This window comes from Electrona antarctica (genome assembly GCF_951216825.1).
Source record: "Electrona antarctica genome assembly, chromosome: 5".
In the NCBI taxonomy this organism is placed as follows: domain Eukaryota; kingdom Metazoa; phylum Chordata; class Actinopteri; order Myctophiformes; family Myctophidae; genus Electrona; species Electrona antarctica.
The window spans coordinates 19,413,355-19,433,955 of record NC_136810.1 but is presented as its reverse complement, the minus strand read 5'-3'; the positions used below and the strand labels follow the sequence as shown (position 1 = coordinate 19,433,955).

Sequence of the window (20,601 nt, the reverse complement as noted above, 5' to 3'; positions counted from 1 at the left end):
GGAAGGAAGTGAGCCCAGTGTCCATGACATCAGAGACACTGGGCTCACTGCTAAAATATCTAAAACCACATATTGCACACATAAAAATCTCATACGAGTATGTGCGGTGACATTTGTCACCCAGACCCAGGGACACACATAGCTGTGTAATGGAGTGGTTGCACCACTCAAAAATACCCTACAAGTCCTGGGACCTCTACAGGTGGAATTATGAAGACGTGTGGAGACAAATAACAATTATTTTTTTAGGAAAGGAACTAGATGGATGAATGAATGGATCTGTCTGACATCTGTTATTCTGTTATTATTATTATTAATATTAATTGTGGTCGTGTGTGTTTTTCAGTGACAGGCGCTGCCCTGGTAGAGGCTGGCACGGCGCCCAGCGGTGCCACGCTGTTGCTGCTGAGCAGAGCGCTGTTCCTAGTGGTCACCCTGGGGTACTACATCCAGCTGGGGCGCAGGAACAAGAAGTGAGGCTGCAGAAGACACGCACGCCCCCAGGGAGGAGCTATAGGGGGACATTTTGGGGGGAGGAAGTGATTTTTTTCTTTGTGAACGTACGCCCTCTAGTGGAAATGAGCGGCTTGTCATCGCCGCTCACCAGACTCTGGCCAATCCCTCGGTGCGGGTGTGATGTCATCGCTCTCTGGAGGTGGGGCTTGGGGATGGCAGGTTTGTAGTGTTGTTGTCCTTGTAGCTGTAGATATTTCCTGTGATTTGATTGGTCGGTGTACAACGTCATTCAAATTATGTTTTTCCCGTTTGTTTTTAAGTGCAGCTACAGGACGTATTTTTCTAGATAATGTATTTTGAGTGATGTAAAAATATATAAATATGTTTGTGTATATATATATATATATATATACAGTATGATGTTACTTCTGAACCAAATGAACCCTATAAATTGTGTCATGAAAAGGCCAGCATTCCGCAAAAATCTACAGAGCTGGTTGTAGATGTGCTATTTTCACTAATTTGTACAACAAACGGGTCTAAATGGTTCAAACTTTGATGTTTCTATATTTGCTAAACGTTCTGCCTCTGCTGCACACACAATGATACTGATGCGTCTTTTTAACACATTGACTGCCCCCTGGTGGACGAATGTGGTGGCGCCTCACTGCCGACCGGATCTGCATGGTTTTTTGTGCGACGCACGTCTGTTTTGGCGTTCCATTTTAGCTGCTGAATTATTAGCGTCGATGCTAGCGAGCTAAAATGAGGCCATCCTTGCTCTGGAATACGCCAATGTTCCAATCGGGATCACCGGACAAGCAGAAAAGACCTCCGAACATTGGCGTTTGGTCAAAACCATGGAGCGCTCCGTAGATTTAGAGTTGGAAGCCTTTTCAATCGGCCTGTATACAAGAAGTGAACGGCAGTGTGCATGCGCGAAACACAAGGGAGTCCGCTGAAGAAGGAAGGGCCAAGGCTAAAAATAAAAATTTGATTACAGTGATTCCGTTTTATATCATTAAAAAAGCTTCTATGATGGTCGACGGAGCATTCAGTCAGAAGCAGCTGACGGTTGGATTTTATATAACGGAATACTGTTTATTTGTTAAAATAATGCTGGAAGTTTTATATTAACGGGACCATACAAAGCATCATATTTGAAGACTAAGTTAATCTAAGTGAGGAACAACTGTACTTGAATCTGCGCGCACACACATTCTGCAAAAAAAACACACCAAAAACATCAACCATGAACTGTAGACAGTTAAGTGGAAATATTTGTTTAATATCAAACACTTTGGATTAAATAAACAGTAAATAAGACATTTCTATTTAATTCAAATGAAATAAGACATTTAAATTAATTCACATTAATTAGACCGTAAAACAACATTTTAAAGGGAAAACGTATGATCTTGTTTTTGTAGCATTCTTCAAGTTTCTACCAAAGTGAACGAGTCCAAATTATTGTTTTCATTCTTTAACATATAGGTTTGTTTAGAATAATCCATTGTTCTCTGCTTATAGATCTGTATGCACGTGCCAGACTCTTATGCATGATCAGTGCTTAAGTTGTGAGCTTGTACATCAGCTATTTTGTGCTCAATACCGTCGTGCAATGAAGTGTAAATCAGGCTTTACAGAAATGTTCCTGAAACACTGGACCTTTCAGCTGACGTTTCCTCATTGGACAATGATGTAGCACAATGTTGTTTAGATCAGTGGTTCTCGAAGTAGGGTCCAGGGACCCCCAGGGGTCCTTGATGGGGTTCCCAGATAAATGACTCAATATATCCTCACAATCGGTTTTAACCATTTTAACCCCTTTATACATCGACCTTTTGAAAAAATAAAGTCTAAAAGCTCACATGTCACATTGCGTTAGCTTGTAGATCTTTTAATCTTGCACAAAATATTTTCAGATGGGGGTCCATCGGCAGATACATATTCATTGTTGAGTCCTTGGCATGAAAATGGTTTGAGAACCACTTTTTTTTAAAAGAAAAATATCTTTATTCCTGCCTTATAGCACGAACAGTGGTTCTCAAACGTTGTCATGCCAAGGACTACCATCTGAAAATGTGTTGTGCTAGAGACCGCCATAAGAGAAGATTTATATTTCTTTCCCTTTTATTTTTAGCAAACTAATTTTTTAAAACAAATAGGTTTTTCCAAAAATATGAGTTTAGATCTGCTATTTTTAAATAGCCCAACGTATAAATGGATAAAGGGGTTAAAATGATTGTGATGCTGTATTAAGATCATTAACACATTTTGCTCGGGACCCCCTGGAAGCCCCCCACGGATCCCACTTTGATAACCACTGCTTGTAGAAAACGACTTTACCAGAGCAGTCCAAACACAGAGCGTTCCTTTAAATAATGTAAAAAGTGTATCATCTGCTATTCCTTTGAACACAAAAATTGTGTGTGTGTGTGTGTGTGTGTGTGTGTGTGTGTGTGTGTGTGTGTGTGTGTGTGTGTGTGTGTGTGTGTGTGTGTGTGTGTGTGTGTGTGTGTGTGTGTGTGTGTGTGTGTGTGTGTGTGTGTGTGTGTGTGTGTGTGTGTGTGTGTGTGTGTGTGTGTGTGTTATTTACAGTATGAAATAAATCAGTTCTAAGTAATGTGATGTATTTTTAGTATGAAATAAATACATTTTAATTGACATTGTATTCTGACATCAAACATTTTGTAACTGCATGCAGTTGAAATCTATTTTTACACCAGAGAAATTGTGCCATGAAGCATAACTCATTCTTTAAAGTGGGTGTATTGTAATCATTGCTATATAGCAATGATTGCTATCACAATATACTGTAGCCATTTAAAACAGTTAACAAACACACTATAGCAATGAATGCTATCACAAAGAGCTGTAACGTTTGATCAAAAACACTTTAAAACAATATCACAGCACTGTTAAAGTGACAGGGCTGAAGTCTTCAGAAGTAAAATTCCAATTTCACCTTTGACCTCTCGGGCTCAATTTGGCCAATCATATTGAACACTCCACGTGGATTCAGTGTTATGACGTGTAAGCCATGTACAGTCATGACTGTAAACCAATCAGAAGGTCTCAGGATTATGACCATAAGCCAATCGGAGATGATTTTAGTGTTACGCTGTCATTTGAAGTTGGACGGAGAACATAGGCGTTCCCTCTAGGAGGGTGGCCCGCACGCATGCACACACACACAGGTTTGTATATACTTGAGAAGACTTCAACATGTTTAAGACATTGATTTTATGAATGGTAAAATGCCATTTTTTGTATTGACATTTTTAACCATAAGCCTAAAGCTGAGAAAAAGCTGTTCTACAAGCTTGTAGCTATGTTTCGGTGCGCAACACCAGTGTAAAAGTAAGTATAATCAAGCAGAATTCTAACTCCTAAACCTGACCTCTACTGCATTCAATCCTAATCCTAAACCCAACCTGAATCTTTACCCAATTTTAAAACCCAATGCCCAAATTCCTTTTAACCATGAAAACAAAGCATTTCTCAAATTCTACTATACATGTGGGGACATCTGGGCCATTACAAGTATTTTAACACACACGCACGCGCGCGCACACCAAAACCAGCAGGTACGTCTCAGTGTGTAATGGGAGCGGTCCCAGGCAGGCAGAGGTTTTTGGCGTGGCTCTGGGGGCGTGGCTCTGGGGTTTGTGGTCGAGTTAAAAGGTTGAGTGTGTGTGTGTGTGTGTGTGTGTGTGTGTAGAGAGGGACACATGTTCTGGTATAGCCTACACACACACACACACACACACAGATGTGTGTATAGTTGGCACATGACACAGATGTGCAGTGTTCGGTAGCAGATAGAGGGACGTCAGACATGGGTGAGGTCTTGCTGTGAGTTCTGTTAAAACTAGTAATTATCTTCTTCTCTTTCTACTGGTAGTGTTTAATCAGCCTCATGCGCTCCGTGTAGCTCCTCCTGAAGCCTTCTGCCCTGAACTGCACCATAATTATGATGTTCTATAAGAAAAATATCATTCATTCCATTTCTGTCTACAAAGCACACGCGCACACACACACACACGCACGCGCTCAGCAGGCCTCATGAAACGTTTCAAATGATGGAGGAGAGAAATGGAGTTATTTCTGGATGGGAGGGCCCGGAGCACACTATACCACAGCGGTTCCCCAACCTGTGGTTCCGTGGACCACTGGTGGGCTGTGAGGGCATTGTAAGGGGTCCCCAAATAATTAGCAAAATGCCAACATTTCAATGATAATTATCATTGCTGCTATGGGCAGGGACGTGCACACATGTGCATCAACGGGGGCTTCAGCCCCTGCCCTTTTACCCGTCTGTAAAACAACTGCCCATTCCACACCACGAATGCAGCATTTACTAATGGTGAAAGAAATGCAAATGCCACAACTTTCCATGCCAGCATAAACGAAAATTGCTTTTTTTCCCCAAAGTCTCCTGAACATGATCACAGTATTTTGCTTTGAACAAATTTGTTTAGAAATCCATGTTGTACACCGCATCTCCACTAGCTAAAGAGTGCTGGGTTGTGCCCCGAAAATAGCTGATCTACAAGCTTACAACGCGTCGCAGTGTGACGTGTTGTGAGCTTGTAGATCTGCTATTTAAGTGCACGTCCCTGCCTATGGGCTGGGGTAGAGCCTGTCAGCAGGGAGTGTTGGGCGGGAGGAGTAGGGTGGAGCCTCTACATCCTCCCGGTGGGGGCTCCTCACTGGCAGGTGAGTCGGAGGACAGCAGCTGTGACAACGCACAGAAATGTGTGGGGTGGAATTGATTGCCATAACGACTAAATTGGGGAGAAATAAGGGGTCAGATATAGCCTATTTATCGTTGTGATAACGTCAATTATACATTTATCCACGATTGATTAAAATAAATATGCTCTTGGCAAGACTTAAGTGGTCATATGGGTGCATGGGCCCAAACCTTTTTTTGAAGTGGGCCCTATATGCGCTAAATGTTAAGAGAGCCATGCACTGAACCGGTCTTAACCCGCTTTCACTTTCAAAACGTTTCAAAAAAAGAAAGCCGATCTGCAGGCTCACAGTGCGTCACTATGCAACGCTTTGTGAACTTGTATATCTGCTATTTTTTTAAACTTTTACGCAAGACGGTTGTACAACCAAGTTACAAGTAAATTCACAGAAGAAGGAAAAATAAAGGTTGAAATATTATGGAGATTCACGGCTTCTGCCCTGCGACCAGTCACATTAATGAGGTTGCATCACACAGTGCTACTGGATCATAAAGTAATGAGTTAATCATTTCTATGTGAGAGCTGTGAAGTCTGATTTCACAGCAGTTTTCAACTGTGGCACTAAGGTTTTTTTTTGAGTGGTGCAACCACTCCAAGGAACAGCAATGTCCTTGTTCAACTATGTTTGTGTGTTTGTGACTATGTTTGTGTGTGACTATGTGACTATGAGCACCAGTCAGTACCAATGAGTACCAAAAGTGGCACTGTTGTGTCAGAAACGGAGAGAGAGAGATAGTGCTGCACTGTTGCCTGCTAATGAGAGAGAGAGAGAGAGAGGGGGGGGGGGGTGATTTGCACCACTCAGTTCACACGGGTGTGATTTCTTTGATTATCATTGATTAATACTGTGTCCTGCACAAAAAGGCACTATTTATGCTTACGCAAATTTGTATTCACACAATCTGAGAACCCATTGTCAAAACGACTAGTATTCACATAATGCATTCCATCACAGCTCAGAATTCTCTCCTGAACTAACTTGACATAATAAGATTTGCCACAACAAAAGCTCTTTACCTGAAACAATATGTTTTACCTGATACATAATATGTTTACAAATATGTGTACAACTTTATCTCAAGTAGTCTGTCTACCTGCCTGCCTGCCTTGCTCTGTCTGTCTGTCTGCCTGCCTGCCTGCCTGCCTGCCTTGCTCTGTCTGTCTGTCTGTCTGTCTGTCTGTCTGTCTGTCTGTCTGTCTGTCTGTCTGTCTGTCTGTCTGTCTGTCTGCCTGCCTGCCTGCCTGTCTGTCTGTCTGTCTGTCTGTCTCATCAAACATAGGTCTTGAATATACCTGCTGTGTAAATAAAGGTTACAAAAAAGAAAAGAAAACGCATGCATGTCCTTGCGCGCTTTGATTGGCTGATCGGAATCTACGGATTGTACCACTGTCTGCCGCATGGTGGCAGTGTGACAGTGACACACACACGCACGTGTTGCGCGCGCGCACACACACACACACACACGCACACACCGATTCAGTCAGACAGTCATTCCGTGTGTGTCTCTACAGCGGTGCAGTCGCTGGTTTCTCTTCATCCAGAGACATTAAAGTGGTAAACAGTGAGTATCGATAATCTATTAAAATCTATAATTGTACTTTGTTTATTGATGACGTCACGCACACTGTTGTCGTTCCGTTGTGTTTGCTTGTGTTAAACTTTGAACAGAAACCCAGAGAGAGAACATTAAGCCACGAGTTGAGTATGTAAAGTAGACCACGCAGTTAATGAACGACTTCATTCGTAAACCTCAGTTAAACTTTAATCGTTGTCTTCGTGCTGATAAAAGTTAAAACATCGCTAGTTAACGTGTTTTTAACCAGTCTGCCGCGAAATGTTTAGTTAAAGTGATATAGGCTACAGTGTACTGTCTGTGTACAGTAGCCACGCACCCTTAGAATGTTGGCTTCACTTTTACTTTTGATTCGTTTGCTCCTTAATACATGCCTGCCGGCTGCCCTATACTATATTGTTTAGGCTATTCTTGTTTATTGTTTGTGTAGATGGAGAACGACAGTATGAATTCCTGATGGAAAAGACCTGTCATGTATGTATTCCTGGAATACATACATGACATGTAGACCTATGTAATTATAGCCGCAATTTGCAACTATATTTTGTACATTCATTCATGCTATGGGTGTCACTCATGCCAATAGCAGTGGTTCTCAAACGTTGTGTCAAAGACCCCCCAAATGATTTTGGGTGATGGAAATAATGTTGTGCCAGCTAGGGACCACAAGAAGCGAAGATTGGTGTTAAAAAAAGAAAAGCTGTTAAGTTTAGCCATAGTATTATGGTTATTGTGGTTGAAATGATTGTGACGCTACAGTATATATTAACCTGCTGGGGGAAAGTTTCAAGATTGTTTTGAAAATAGTTGAATATAACATAATATAATGTGCTGCATTGAACTCTAGTCCTTTATGCTTTGATATCTGCCTGAATAGGTTGCTGTATAGGCTACTGTGTATCTCTCTCTCTCTCTCTCTCTCTCTCTCTCTCTCTCTCTCTAGTAGTGTCAGTTACAGTTGTACAGTAGGCTACATGTGTACGCTGTCAACGCAAATCATTTCACACAGTCAATGGGGGACAAATTGGCCTGAAACTTTGCCCAAATATGGAGATGACTGGCATCAGTGCTGACAGCATAAATGGTGTCATGGACTGTCCAATGTCTTCCGAGATCCATATGGAAGCTACACCGATTTTTATTAAAACTCCATATCGCTTATGTTTATGTTTTTGACCCTGTCTGTCAGTCAGTCAGACAGACAGACAGGAGATTGTAAAAGTAATAATGTTTTTGGACGTGCAAGGTTTCCACAGATTAGGTTGGATTGGGTGGACATGAGTGACTGGCCACACTTCCTGGTGGAGGTAAACATGTGTGCTAATGAGCGCATGCCACCTTTCTTGTTATATTTTATTCTTTAAGTTCTACATCAGTCATGGCTGCCAGTTCCCACCTGATGTTGTGTGGGAGTTCTGACTGCTCCAGACCGTACCGAATAACTGCCAGCTTGCAGATACGTCTTCAGACTAGGACTCGTGTCCAAGACATTAATTTCATCATATTTGAATCCTCCAAAGAGGATGATAAGATCTCCCACCATGCAACAGCAGCCATACCTATTTGAAAATAATTAATTTCCCTTGGGCTTAACCTGTGTCCAGGAGAAGGTTTTTAGATTTAATTTCCACAGAACATTATCATTGATGTAAATCGCAGTTTTTGCCACCAAATATGTACACCTCCATTGTAGACAAAGGCTGAACGACCACAGTGTTTGTCTGGAAGAAGCTGGCGGCATGCTCAGCCAGTTGTTGGTCTCTGTGTCAAACACTCTGATGTTGTTGTTGTACCATCGGCTCCCAAATACAAACATCTTTGTCCCAATGATGGTGGCAGGGTGACTTGATGAACCAGCTGGTGGAGTGCCTCTGGTGTTTGTTGACTAAAGCCCAGACCGTTGTGGTGGTGTCCAACTTGTAGATGTCATTGGGGCTTCCACTAGTCTGTGAACCATCTATGGGTGTCCACATCAATGCATAAAAGAACGTTGCAGTATTCTCTCTGTAGCGATCATACCCTCCCCAGATGTAGACGATATCTTCTATCGGCACAACAGTGTGGCCACATGTGGCACACATGGGGCCAGACACCTCAAGGGTGACATTCTCCTCTTCTAGGTGTCACTTCTTGGGGCAACGTCGTCCATTGCAGAGACACTGTGTTGAAGATGTGCACATCAATCTGATGATCCTTTAGAGCAGTGGTTCCCAAAGTGGGGTCCGGGGACCCCCAGGGGGTCCTTGAGGGAGTTCCAGGGGGTCCCCATCTAAATGATAGTTTGGAATCAAATGGATGGACCCTTATGGGTCTGTAACTCTGAGAGTGTACAAATGGAACCAAATGGACCCGTTACACTCTCAGAGTTAAATTAACATTGTTTTTACAATATAAATTGGGGGTTTCAGAGATAGAAATGCCATTAAATAGGGGTCCGTAGACTAATATGCATGTCAAACTGGGGGTCCTTGAAATTAAAATGGTTGAGAATCACTGCTAGAGCCGTAAAAATCTTCTCCTATGGGGGTCCCTGGCATATATTTTCTAATGGGGGTCCACGGGCTGAAAGTGTCCATAATTTGGGGGTCCTCGACATGAAATAGTCTGGGAACCACTGCCCTACCATAAGCTCCAAATGAGTAGACCTCGTAGTTGTACCCCACCCCTACCACAACACGTGATTGTCCTTAATCGGTATATTTCTCTCACTTCAACTGTCCAGTGCAACATGTCACTGTTACAGCAACACTTACGATAAAAATCACACCCGTGTGAACTGAGTGGTGTAAGGTTTTATATAGCATGATCAGCTGTGGTCTGACGTAATGAAATCACACCCGGATGTGATTTCACAACTGGCTTTTTTTGTGCAGAAAAAATGAGCATGGTTGCTACGGTCATCCAGTTCACCCGGGTGTGATTTAATTACGTCAGAAATTATTTTGAACATAGCAACCATGCTCATTTTTTTCTGCACACAAAAGCCAGTTGTAGGAGTGGTTTACACCACTCAAAAATCAGATGTTCAGAATCCTTTCTTGTAAAAGAGCCCTGTTTGGCCTAGGTGGTTTGGCCTAGGTGTGGCCTAGGTGGCCACAACCACACACAAAGCTTTTGTCATGTGTGCAGTTGACATATTTTCTTTTGGCAAAAATTGAACCCCATGACTAGCCTTTATTTTAATGTAACAATTGGTTTACACTATAAATGCACATGCATTGAATAGCTTTCCGTGTGTGTAAGTGGGGGTCTGTGTCTACATTGCGTGTGTATATGCGCTATATATAGATAATATGTACTGTATGTGAGATGTGAGCGAGTGCACATGTGTAGCACTGTGTATAAGCAATATAGTGTCTGTCTGTATGAATGTCGGGCTATTAAAACCTGCTTTTAGCTCATAGGCCAAGGGAAGTGGGAACGCAATCCTATTCCAGCAAGTTAATGGACTCACAGATGTGTATATGGGTCAAATTATTAATACCATACTGTGTGCGTGTGCGTGTGCGTGTGCGTGTGTGTGTGTGTGTGTGTGTGTGTGCGCGCCAGATGGTATATTTGGCACAGTGTCATCAAGGCAACTGACGCATTTTTGGCATTAATCATGAGATTATTCTGATCCATTCTTATAATACTCAACTCTTGGGATCCAGAACCGGATGCAACATTTTGGAACTGTTTCTGAAAACCATTTTTTTTTAGTATTGTTTTTTAGAGCTAGACTGTATTGACTTCAACTCTGCTATACAATTACGATACCAGTGGTTCTCAAACTTTTTATTTTTATTTCAAGGACCACCGTAACTATGAGAGTGTACAAAGGGAAGCAAATGGACTCATAAAGTTCCATTTGTACACTCTAAGAGTTCCAGACCTGGCTGTAAGGGTCTATTTGGAACCCCCTCCTCATTCCTCAAGTAGTTACCAATTGGGTCCCTGAACCTCACTTTGAGAACCACTACAATAATAAGTGTGCAACACTGATTGAATTTGCGTTTATCAACAATTATGGCAAGATAGTTTTTTTGAGGGGCTCCTATGCCCAGCTCTGTGTGCTTGTGTGTACCCCATAGTGATGATTTGATTGGCTGAGCACCCCATAGCGATGATTTGATTGGCTGAGCACCCCATAGTGATGATTTGATTGGCTGAGCAGTGAGCACCCCACAGTGATGATTTGATTGGCTGAGCACCCCATAGTGATGATTTGATTGGCTGAGCACCCCATAGCGATGATTTGATTGGCTGAGCACCCCATAGCAATGATTTGATTGGCTGAGCAATGTACGTATTGAGTAAGTGATTTGCCGGATTGGACTTGAAGATAAAACGCGAGGACAGAAAAGTGAGGACGCCACACGTGATTTGCCGGATTGGACTTGAAGATAAAACGCGAGGACAGAAAAGTGAGGACGCTACACGTGATTTGCCGGATTGGACTTGAAGATAAAACGCGAGGACAGAAAAGTGAGGACGCTACACGTGATTTGCCGGATTGGACTTGAAGATAAAACGCGAGGACAGAAAAGTGACTACTTAACCATAATAAGATTGATTCCTGATCCACTTGAACGCCAGCATCCATATTCCGGCAGGAACATTGGCCCAAAAATAGCAGATCTTACAAAGCTGCATAGCGTGCATGAGTTGTTGTGACCAGGAGACAGAAGAAAAAAGGTTTGTCAAGTACAACTCAGATCTAGTTGACGAAGTCTAGGTCGTTGACTCGTTATAGTATAGTTCGTTTTTTGAGAAAACTCTTAGGATTTAGAACGGTGATTCTCGAAAATGGCAGATAGTCAAGCTCACAGCATGTTGGGGGAAAAGTTTGAGAACTACTGGTTTAGAAGGCATGGGTAGAATCAGCCTCAGGTCTTAAGGGTTAAGTGGTACGCATGCACACATGCACACACACGCACGCACACACACACACGCACACACACTCTCACCATGTGGCATCATCGTGTCCATCTGACACGTGCTGGAAGGAACTTAGGAAGACTCAGCACTTTCACTATGCAATCAAATATAATATTCATGAAACAGATTTTACCGTAGGCTACATGTAGAAAGTCCAGCTCAACACTTCATAATGACCATGAGTTGCGTCGGCAGCTTTTGTAGCTTGGTAAAAGGTGCGAATGGGGCAGCCAATGTATTTATTGTTGTCGGAGGAGTAGATATTGTTTTCTCACCACCGTGGGCTTGACTGACTCAACAGAAAATGTTTCTTATCCGTTTCTTATCTGAACGTCAACATGAAACCATTATGTGAAGCTGGGGGATCTTATAGGGGATTAAAATGAAACCTTTCTATGTAGCTGGTGGATCTTTAGGAGTCTAAATGAAACCATCTTAGGGGGGTTTCCATTTGACAGTGTAATTCACAAGTCACAACAAGGAAACACTGTAGTCACTCACTGTTTTCACTTGTACTGGTCAAGGTGTGAGGTTATTTCCTGTCTGTTCTGTGACTGTCGGTGTGTATGGATGCTAGTTAAAAGTAAGTGCAAGCATGTGTAGCAGTGGGTGCAGTACTTAGTCATACTTAGACCAGTCATTAGTCCTACAACTACAACCTATCTCAAACCCTCACCCTGAACCTAACCTCCCACGGGGCAGCACACCTAAACCTAACCTTAACCTATGTCTATCCAATGACTAGTCTAAACTAAGTATGCACCCCGTAGCGGTGTGTCAGTCTCAGTCAGTGTTCTGTTCAAATAAATAGCTCTATATTGTGTGATAGTAATCATTGCTAGAGTGTTCAGTAACAGTGGAATTGTAGTTAGTTAGTTAAGCATGCATGTAATGTGTAGCAGAGCATGTCAGAGCCTCTGTCTGAAGACCAGAAGCCTAATATTCCCTCTTAGGCAAGCGGTTAAGATGTTTGGGCTTCAGTGTCCCTTCCCACGCAGGGAGTCTGGGGATTGAACCAGGCAGAGCAAGTCACAGGGAGTTGTCTTCATTTTGTAAACAAGCACACAAATCATAAGTAGCGCGTTTAAGCCCTCACTCTTCCTCCCAGGCTCCCACTACACACGACGAGACAAAACCCACCACCTACACTGTTGTGTCTGCCTTATGGAGTTGGTATAGTGTACTGACCTTGGTTGGAGTCAGTGTTGCTAGGTTTTGCAAGAGAAAGAGCAACCAGGTCTGTGAAAACAAGGCCACATGATCACTTTAAACCTTCCGTATGTAAATCGACTATTTGAAAATAGCAGATCTGCAAGCTCAACACAGTATCTTGGGATTTTTAAATATATTTTTGAAACATTTGAACTAGATATGTGACGATTTTCACTCCAAATGACTCGATCAGAAATCTACCCAATCTAACCTCGCGTCACCAGGCTTTCCACCTCGGAGGAAAGCCTGGTCTGTTTTCCAAAATCGCCGTGTGAACCGGTCTGGAGCAATGGTAATTTACGTCATGTTGTAGTCAGATTTGTAGTCATCAGGAAGGAAACCACAAGGCGGAATAAGAAAGTACCTATTCATAGTACTGATTCCGCCTTGTGGTTTCCTGCCAGATGACTACAAATCATTGACTACAACATCACGAAAGTTACCATCCGCTCCCGACCGGTTCATAAACCCAAAATGGAATGCTGCCTTTCTGGAGAAACCAATCTTTTATACTGTTTAAGTGGTATAAAAGTCAATCAGATATATAGTATAATATCATTTTTGCATCTTTGCGACAGGCCTAAACATTCACCCCTTCCTCCCCACACACACAGGAACAGTTTTGATGTGGGTTTTGACATATAATTTATTTACTTATGCAAAGATCGGTATCGGCTGATCGTGAGTAAAACAATCGGTGATCGGGATTGGTCCCAAAAAACTATGAGCGCTATGAGCTTGTAGATCTTCTATTTTTCAATAGCTAAAGTATAACATAATGCTTAAGACACCAACAGTGGTTCCCGCCCAAAATGGGTTAAAAGACTATCAAGTATATAAAAGCATGGCATGTCATTTCCATTGTGGTCCTATTCCTTCAATTCATCAATGGAGCATCGCATATTACACATTACTTAATATGCGTCATTAACAAATATAAACGGCTATTGTGTAAAGGAGAAAAGGGGAGGAGAAAAAGTGGATGAGAAAAAGTGGATGAATGAATGTAATTGTGTAAAACCATAAATGGAATAAATTTAAAAAAAAAAGATAAACGGCACCTACTTTCAACGGGAAAAAAACCCGACCCATTGTGACCTTCAGAATGGGTCGGGGGGGGGGGGGGGTTGCCTTATTGAATGATATACAGTAGGTAGTCAGGGAACGGGGAGAGAGATGGGGGGGAAGACACGCAGCAAAGGTCGGGATCGGGACTCGAACCCGCAACATGCTGTCAGGCTGGGTGCCCGGACCGCTAGGCCAGCCCTGGGTCAGGTATCGCTGTGTTTTTAGGTTGTTGGCACTGTGCCTATATGTAGGTTGGCCACCCTGTAGTGTGATGAATGAAGTGTTGGTGATGTGAGACTGAACGCTTATCTAACCATAAACACACAGAACAGTGTGTGAGAGAGTGTGGAGTGTGTGGAATGTGGACGACATCCACCCGTCAGAATCAGTGTGGTCAGATCATGCGAAAACAAGCCCAAAAGAACAACCATATGCGTCGACTATTGAAAATTATCTGACCTACAAGCTCGATGCGACACATTGTGAGCTTGTAAATCTGCTATTTCAAAAAACTATCTTTGAAGAAAAATGCCAGAGACTCCCCCATACAAGAAGATTTGTCTTGGTGTTGGTGAAATGTTAAGTTTAACAACTACCGATATTTACAAGAAGTGGTGTTGTCGTGTGAAATGTGGGAGTTGTTCCTCGCCGGTATGTATTTAACATGAGTCTTGTTCCTTGTTGGGTATTTTCAGACTCCTCAAATAACCAACAACCACCATGTATGTGTTCAACCACACTCTGTGCGTGTGTGCGTGCGTGCTTGTGCGTGTGCACGTGTGCTTGCGTGCTCTGCCACAGACTATATTTCGAGTTTCCAGGGTGAAAAAATAGCAGGTCTGAATGACGCTGGTGAAAATCTTTACTGCTTCTCTGCAGCCACAGCGGGTGTGTGTGGCAACACAGATGTTTCTCACAGGAAACTGTGTTTAACACTGACACAGCTGCTTATGTCATCTAGCTGTGTGTGTGTGTGTGTGTGTGTGTGTGTGTGTGTGTGTGTGTGTGTGTGTGTGTGTGTGTGTGTGTGTGTGTGTGTGTGTGTGTGTGTGTGTGTGTGTGTGTGTGTGTGCGTGTGCGTGCGCGTGCGTGCGTGGGTGGCCGGTTGTCACAAGACTCCGTCGCCCATCTTAGATCATCGGCACCATAAGAATCCATTCTATCCCTTTCTTTCAATCGCCTGTATCTCCTATTCCTTGTCCCAGATGGCATTTTTGGTCAAAACAACGTTTCTTTGACGGCACAGAGCCGACGATGTGGAGCTCTCCAGAGCTCCGGTCTGGATTCACATTGTAAACAAGGCCTGCCCAGCTCCGTGTAGTTTCCTAGGTTATGTCTACTGCTAGTGGACCGGAAATGCGGCTTTTCAAAATAAGAGCTCAAATTAAAAGAATGCTGGCGTAAATTAGATCCACATTTTTCAATAAATGCTAGCAGGCTAAGTGTTAAGTTCAGGATTAAAGTACAGCCTATATACACTAGACTTTGTTCTTCACACTACAGACTGTAAGTAAAATGAAGTCGCTGACATCAGTCGGTTGAAAGGTGTAAAAAAACACACAACACCAGACCATACACACCATTAACACTTTGAAGTTGACGATTAATAGTGGAAATAGCCACTATGCGTTGTATTGTGATCTACTGACTGAGCTTGTAGATCAGCTATTTCCACTATGAAAATGTTGAACATTTTTCAACATGGAAATGATTATGATTATGCTAAATAAATTGGATTATCTCAAATTATTTCAATTAGGCGATTATGTAATTAATGTGACAAGCCTACCTGTAGCTCATACAATAAAAGTATGCTTTTATTTTTGGATTCTCACTCTCCATAAATAGGCCACGGCCATTTATTTATCTAAATGTGACTGCGGCCCACAAATGGGTCCTGACCCACTGTTTGGAGAACACTGTGTTAGATGGGAGACAGACAGACAGACAGACAGACAGACAGACAGAGATTGTTGATGTTAGATGCACAGATAGCAGGGTGATATTTGAATAGGTCAGCACATTACTGGGCGTGTGAAACAATATAGCCGATGATGTGTTGAATCAAATTGTATCTGCTCTCAAGACATTCACTCCAAACCCCTTCGTCTATCCCTGGGCCTTCTCCCAGTTCAACCCCCCCACCCCGGCCACTATATACATTCGAGGGCATTTGTGTCCATTTTAACTTGTCCTTAAATGTTCTGAAATATGAAAATATCCCTGCGTTATGAGGATTAAACTAAATACTGGTATGTTAATACGTTCCAAGTAACTCATTACATCCAAAAATCTATAAACCGTCTTTGTTTCATTTCAGGAGCACATCACCAGCAGCCGCCATGGGGAAAGGCTGCATCACCGCCACCAAGTACTTCCTGTTTCTCTTCAATCTGCTCTTCTTTGTAAGTGACCTCACTGTCTGTCTCACTCAGAATCATCTCTATTGTCACATCATCACAGTCTTTCTTTTTTTGTTAACTGGGTGTGTGCAGCTGCATCCTTTTTGCGAATTCCATAAAGGAGAAGAAGAAGAAGTGAGAGTTAGGGGAAGGAAAATATATCCACATAAATAGACATGAGTTTATGAGGTTAGACATAAGGGCATCATCGTCGTATCAGCAGGTATATAGGCATATTATACAATACATATACTGTACACTTTGGTCGCATTCACACCAGAATGCTTTACTGCGATTAAATTGAATCGTGCTGTCGGAAAGTGCACTTCGTTTGGCGGGTGTGAAGGCTCATTCGAAGTCTGATTCGGATCAAACAATTGCATTCTAGTTTGCCAAAAAAAACGGGGGTTTTGCTTCGCCTCAAAGCGCACCTGACTTCGATTCACTGCAGGTGTGAATGCAATCGCATCAAATAAAGGAAATGAAACATGAGGAGTAAACACAGTTGAAGACGCAGAGGGCATATTTTACGCAGCGCAAATATATAACGTTACTGTGGATGGACGTGGTCGAATGAGGATTAACGTTGGATAATTCATTTTGCGCTCCTGTCTCCGTTGTGAATCCGCACTCTGTCCAAAAGAACAGTGTGTGCACACACACACACGCACACATACACACATACACACACATACACCACCATATAATATATGGTGTTATCAATGTGTTCAATTCATAAACTATACAGTGAAATATTATTTCACTCTATAGTTTATGAATTGAACACATTAATAACGTGTTCAATTCAAAAGTCAAGCAAATGCCCTATATACAAACAGCAAATTAAATATGCAAGAATGATGCAACTACGATTCTCCGCCCATTCGCATCGAGTCTACCGAAGTAGAGGTGTGAATGCGACCTCTGAGGCCTCATTCACACGTACCAAACACCAATCAAGCAAATGTTTGGTCGTTTTTTTTGGCCACCGAAATGCTTTTCCAATGGGAGTCACATGGTTTGATCAAACATTTGTGTTTGATTGCTGATTGCTGGTGGTGTTCTTCCCATCCCCCCTCATCAAACAAAAATGTTTGGTCAAATCATGTGACTCCCATTGGAAAAGCATTGTGGTGGCCCAAAAAAATGACCAAACATTTGCTTGATTGGTGTTTAGTACGTGTGAATGAGGCCCCACAAAACTCATATGGTGTGTAGCCGATTCTAAAAATTCCCGATTCTTATAAATCAGTTTTTTGAAGAAGAAGAAAATGTTGCTTCAATGCTATCGGAGGTTGCGTTAGTCCGGTAATTGCCGGTTTTGACCGATATTTTATGACAAAGACCAGAAAATATTTTCTTCTCCCTACATCCTGATCGGTTGACGTGACTGCAAATATCTCTCTGTCTCTCTCTCTCCCTCCCTCTCTCTCACAAACACACACTGTTTTTCTCTGTCTCTCTCCCTCCCTCTCTCTCACAAACACACACTGTTTCGCACCTATAATGTGACAATAAAGATGATTCAGATTCTGATTCTTTTAGATCTCTCCATAGGGCTTGAAGATCTCTCTGTCCTGCCAGCACTGCAGGGGGGGGGGGGTCCGGTCCACCCCTCCCCCTACTGTTGTGAACCTTTTGATGTCAACATCTGTGTGCGTGTGCGTGTGCAAGTGTGTGTGTGTGTGTGTGTGGTGGCCTGGGGTGTTTGACAGGAAGTAGAGTGTTAATGACAGCCAGCAGCTCTTAATCAGAGCTCTAATTAGTGCTGCATCCCCCCGTACACACACACACACACACACACACACACACACACACACACACACACACACACACACACACACACACACACACATCTCTTACATGCAGCTCTTCATTATAGAGCTTGTGATCTTTATAGTACAGCGGCTTATACCCCAATACAAGAGGTATTGTGCACTTTTTCAAAAAAGCATGAAACTTCTACCATAGTTAGATGATATCATGAGGTGTATTTTCAGATGTGGAGTCAAGTCAGATTTGACCCCTGAGGCCCGGTAGAGCATAATATGTGACCAATACCCATAACATCCTATATAAGGCAAAAAAGTCCAAATTTCATCATTCTTTAAGTAGCATGTGACATATGAAACTAGGGTGTTTGCATGATTCTGAATCCATTCCAAGCATTAGTTTTGCAAAAAAACACTCATTGGGCTTAAAACGGCCATGCCCACTTGCCCAAATGTGCTGGCATCATCAATTTGTGATGACGGCATTGGCCGTTTTTAGCCCAATGAGTGTTTTTTTGCAAAACTAATGCTTGGAATGGATTCAGCATCATGAAATCACCCTAGTTTCATATGTCACATGCTACTTAAAGAATGATGAAATTTGGACTTTTTTGCCTTATATAGGATGTTATGGGTATTGGTCACATATTATGCTCTACCGGGCCTCAGGGGTCAATCTGACTTGACTCCACATCTGAAAATACACCTCATGGTATCATCTAACTATGGTAAAAGTTTCATGCTTTTTTGAAAAAGTGCACAATTTTTTGGTAATCCGCTGTACTATTATAGCCTGATTCTAATGAGTTCTGACAGAGGGTTACTTAGGCCGGCGGGACAGACAGACATGCAGCCAGACAGACTGACACTGTGTGTGTGTGTGTGTGTGTGCGCGCGTGCGCGCGCGTGCGTGGGCACTTGTTACATCCAAAACGTATGTAATATTAGCCTTTGGTAGAACGTACTTTGGCCTTAATTAGGGAGTCTGGGCCACGGTCGTTCACAAACTTGTGTTCCATGGACTGAAATTGGGAGGATTGCAAAATACGAAAGCAAAAAGGTTGGCTAAATTCTGTTCTATCTCAGCTATCGTAGGCAGTTTGTCTGTCTAATCTGGAGAAGACTAATGCGCATATTCTGGAGTAGTGAGGGAAAAAAACTCTTCTGTCACTTTTTATAGTCGAATAGTAGGTCTTCAATTGCTTTATTGTGTGTGTGTGTGTGTGTGTGTGTGTGTGTGTGTGTGTGTACAGATCTTTGGAGCATTGATCATGGGGTTTGGACTGTGGGTTCTCCTTGACAACCAGAGCTTCATCGCTGTGCTACGTAAGTTATATAACACACATGCACACGCACACACACACACACACACACACACACACACACACACACACACACACAAAACCGCATGCACACACACTGCCACGTGCAACACTGATTCTGCAATGCTGGCAAATGCGCAACCCTTTTGAGCTGTCAGTACACTTGTGTGCGTTGGTGCGTGCGTGCGTGCATGCATGCGTGCGTGCGTGCACGTTATCTGGCCTGGTTCCCACGGGAAGGAAACCATTAAAATTAAAACTACTAGAGGCATGTTTCACTGCAAACCAAAACACACACGCACGCGAGTGCGCACACACACACACACACGTTTTCAAACGCTCCCACTCATTCCCAAGAATGTGGAAAGGGGGTGTGTGTGTGTGTGTGTGTGTGTGTGTGTCATCCTTGAGGCCAGATGCAGCAGAGCTGATGATTTCAGAACAATTCTGCTCAGTTTCTGAGGAACCCGATCCACTGTTGGAGTCAAGCAGGGTTTCTATTATAAACTACAGTGATGTACTGTCCACTGGTAAGGGTCCATTTGGTTCTGTTCTCTCAGAGTTATACAGAGCTGTAGTGGTCCATTCTGAACCCCCGAGGGTCCCCACGGTGTCCCTGCAGATCATCAGCTTCACAAACACCATGCAAAACAAAAAAACGCACGGTCCGGTGCAAGACAGGATCGTACGTCTCAGTGTTGTTTTTGGCAGCAAATTTCTATTTTAGTTTTAGTCATAGTCTTTGGACTGAAACTTAATTTAGTTTTAGTCACATTTTCAGTCACCCGGAATGTTTTAGTGTTAGTCTAGTTTTAGTCGACTAAATGTCATGCGATTTTAGTCGACTACACCTACAGTTGATTTAGTCGACTAAAATGTATTTTGGCGGGCGTTGATGTCGTCGTAATGGCTGATTTTACGTTTGCTGAAAATAGCCGATCTACAAGCTCACAACGCGTTGCAGCTTGTAGGCCCAGATGCTTGTAGGCCCAGATGCTTGTAGGCCCAAATGGTTGATCCTAACCGTCTGGGCCTGCTAAATATAGTCTTTACAAGAACCACTGGGGGTGAGCAGTCTTCAAAAAATGGGAGCAAGCCTTCCGGTTACTGCTTGG

The 20,601-nt window shown here is 42.8% G+C and overlaps 2 protein-coding genes across 2 annotated transcripts in view; both read left to right on the top strand.

Annotated features, from left to right (window-relative positions):
* The window catches only part of tp53i11b (tumor protein p53 inducible protein 11b), a 65,615-nt gene extending 62,492 nt beyond the window's left edge, over window positions 1-3,123 (top strand). The window contains exon 7 of the mRNA XM_079501942.1: window positions 347-3,123. Within this exon, the coding sequence (XP_079358068.1) occupies window positions 347-477 (131 nt within the window). The 3' untranslated portion in view covers window positions 478-3,123. The remainder of the gene's footprint in view (window positions 1-346) is intronic.
* Window positions 3,124-6,686: 3,563 nt separating this feature from the next.
* The window catches only part of cd82b (CD82 molecule b), a 44,843-nt gene continuing 30,928 nt past the window's right edge, over window positions 6,687-20,601 (top strand). Inside the window, exons 1-3 of the mRNA XM_079501526.1 lie at window positions 6,687-6,778; window positions 16,311-16,395; window positions 19,418-19,490. Of these exons, the coding sequence (XP_079357652.1) occupies window positions 16,333-16,395; window positions 19,418-19,490 (136 nt within the window). The 5' untranslated portion in view covers window positions 6,687-6,778; window positions 16,311-16,332. The remainder of the gene's footprint in view (window positions 6,779-16,310; window positions 16,396-19,417; window positions 19,491-20,601) is intronic.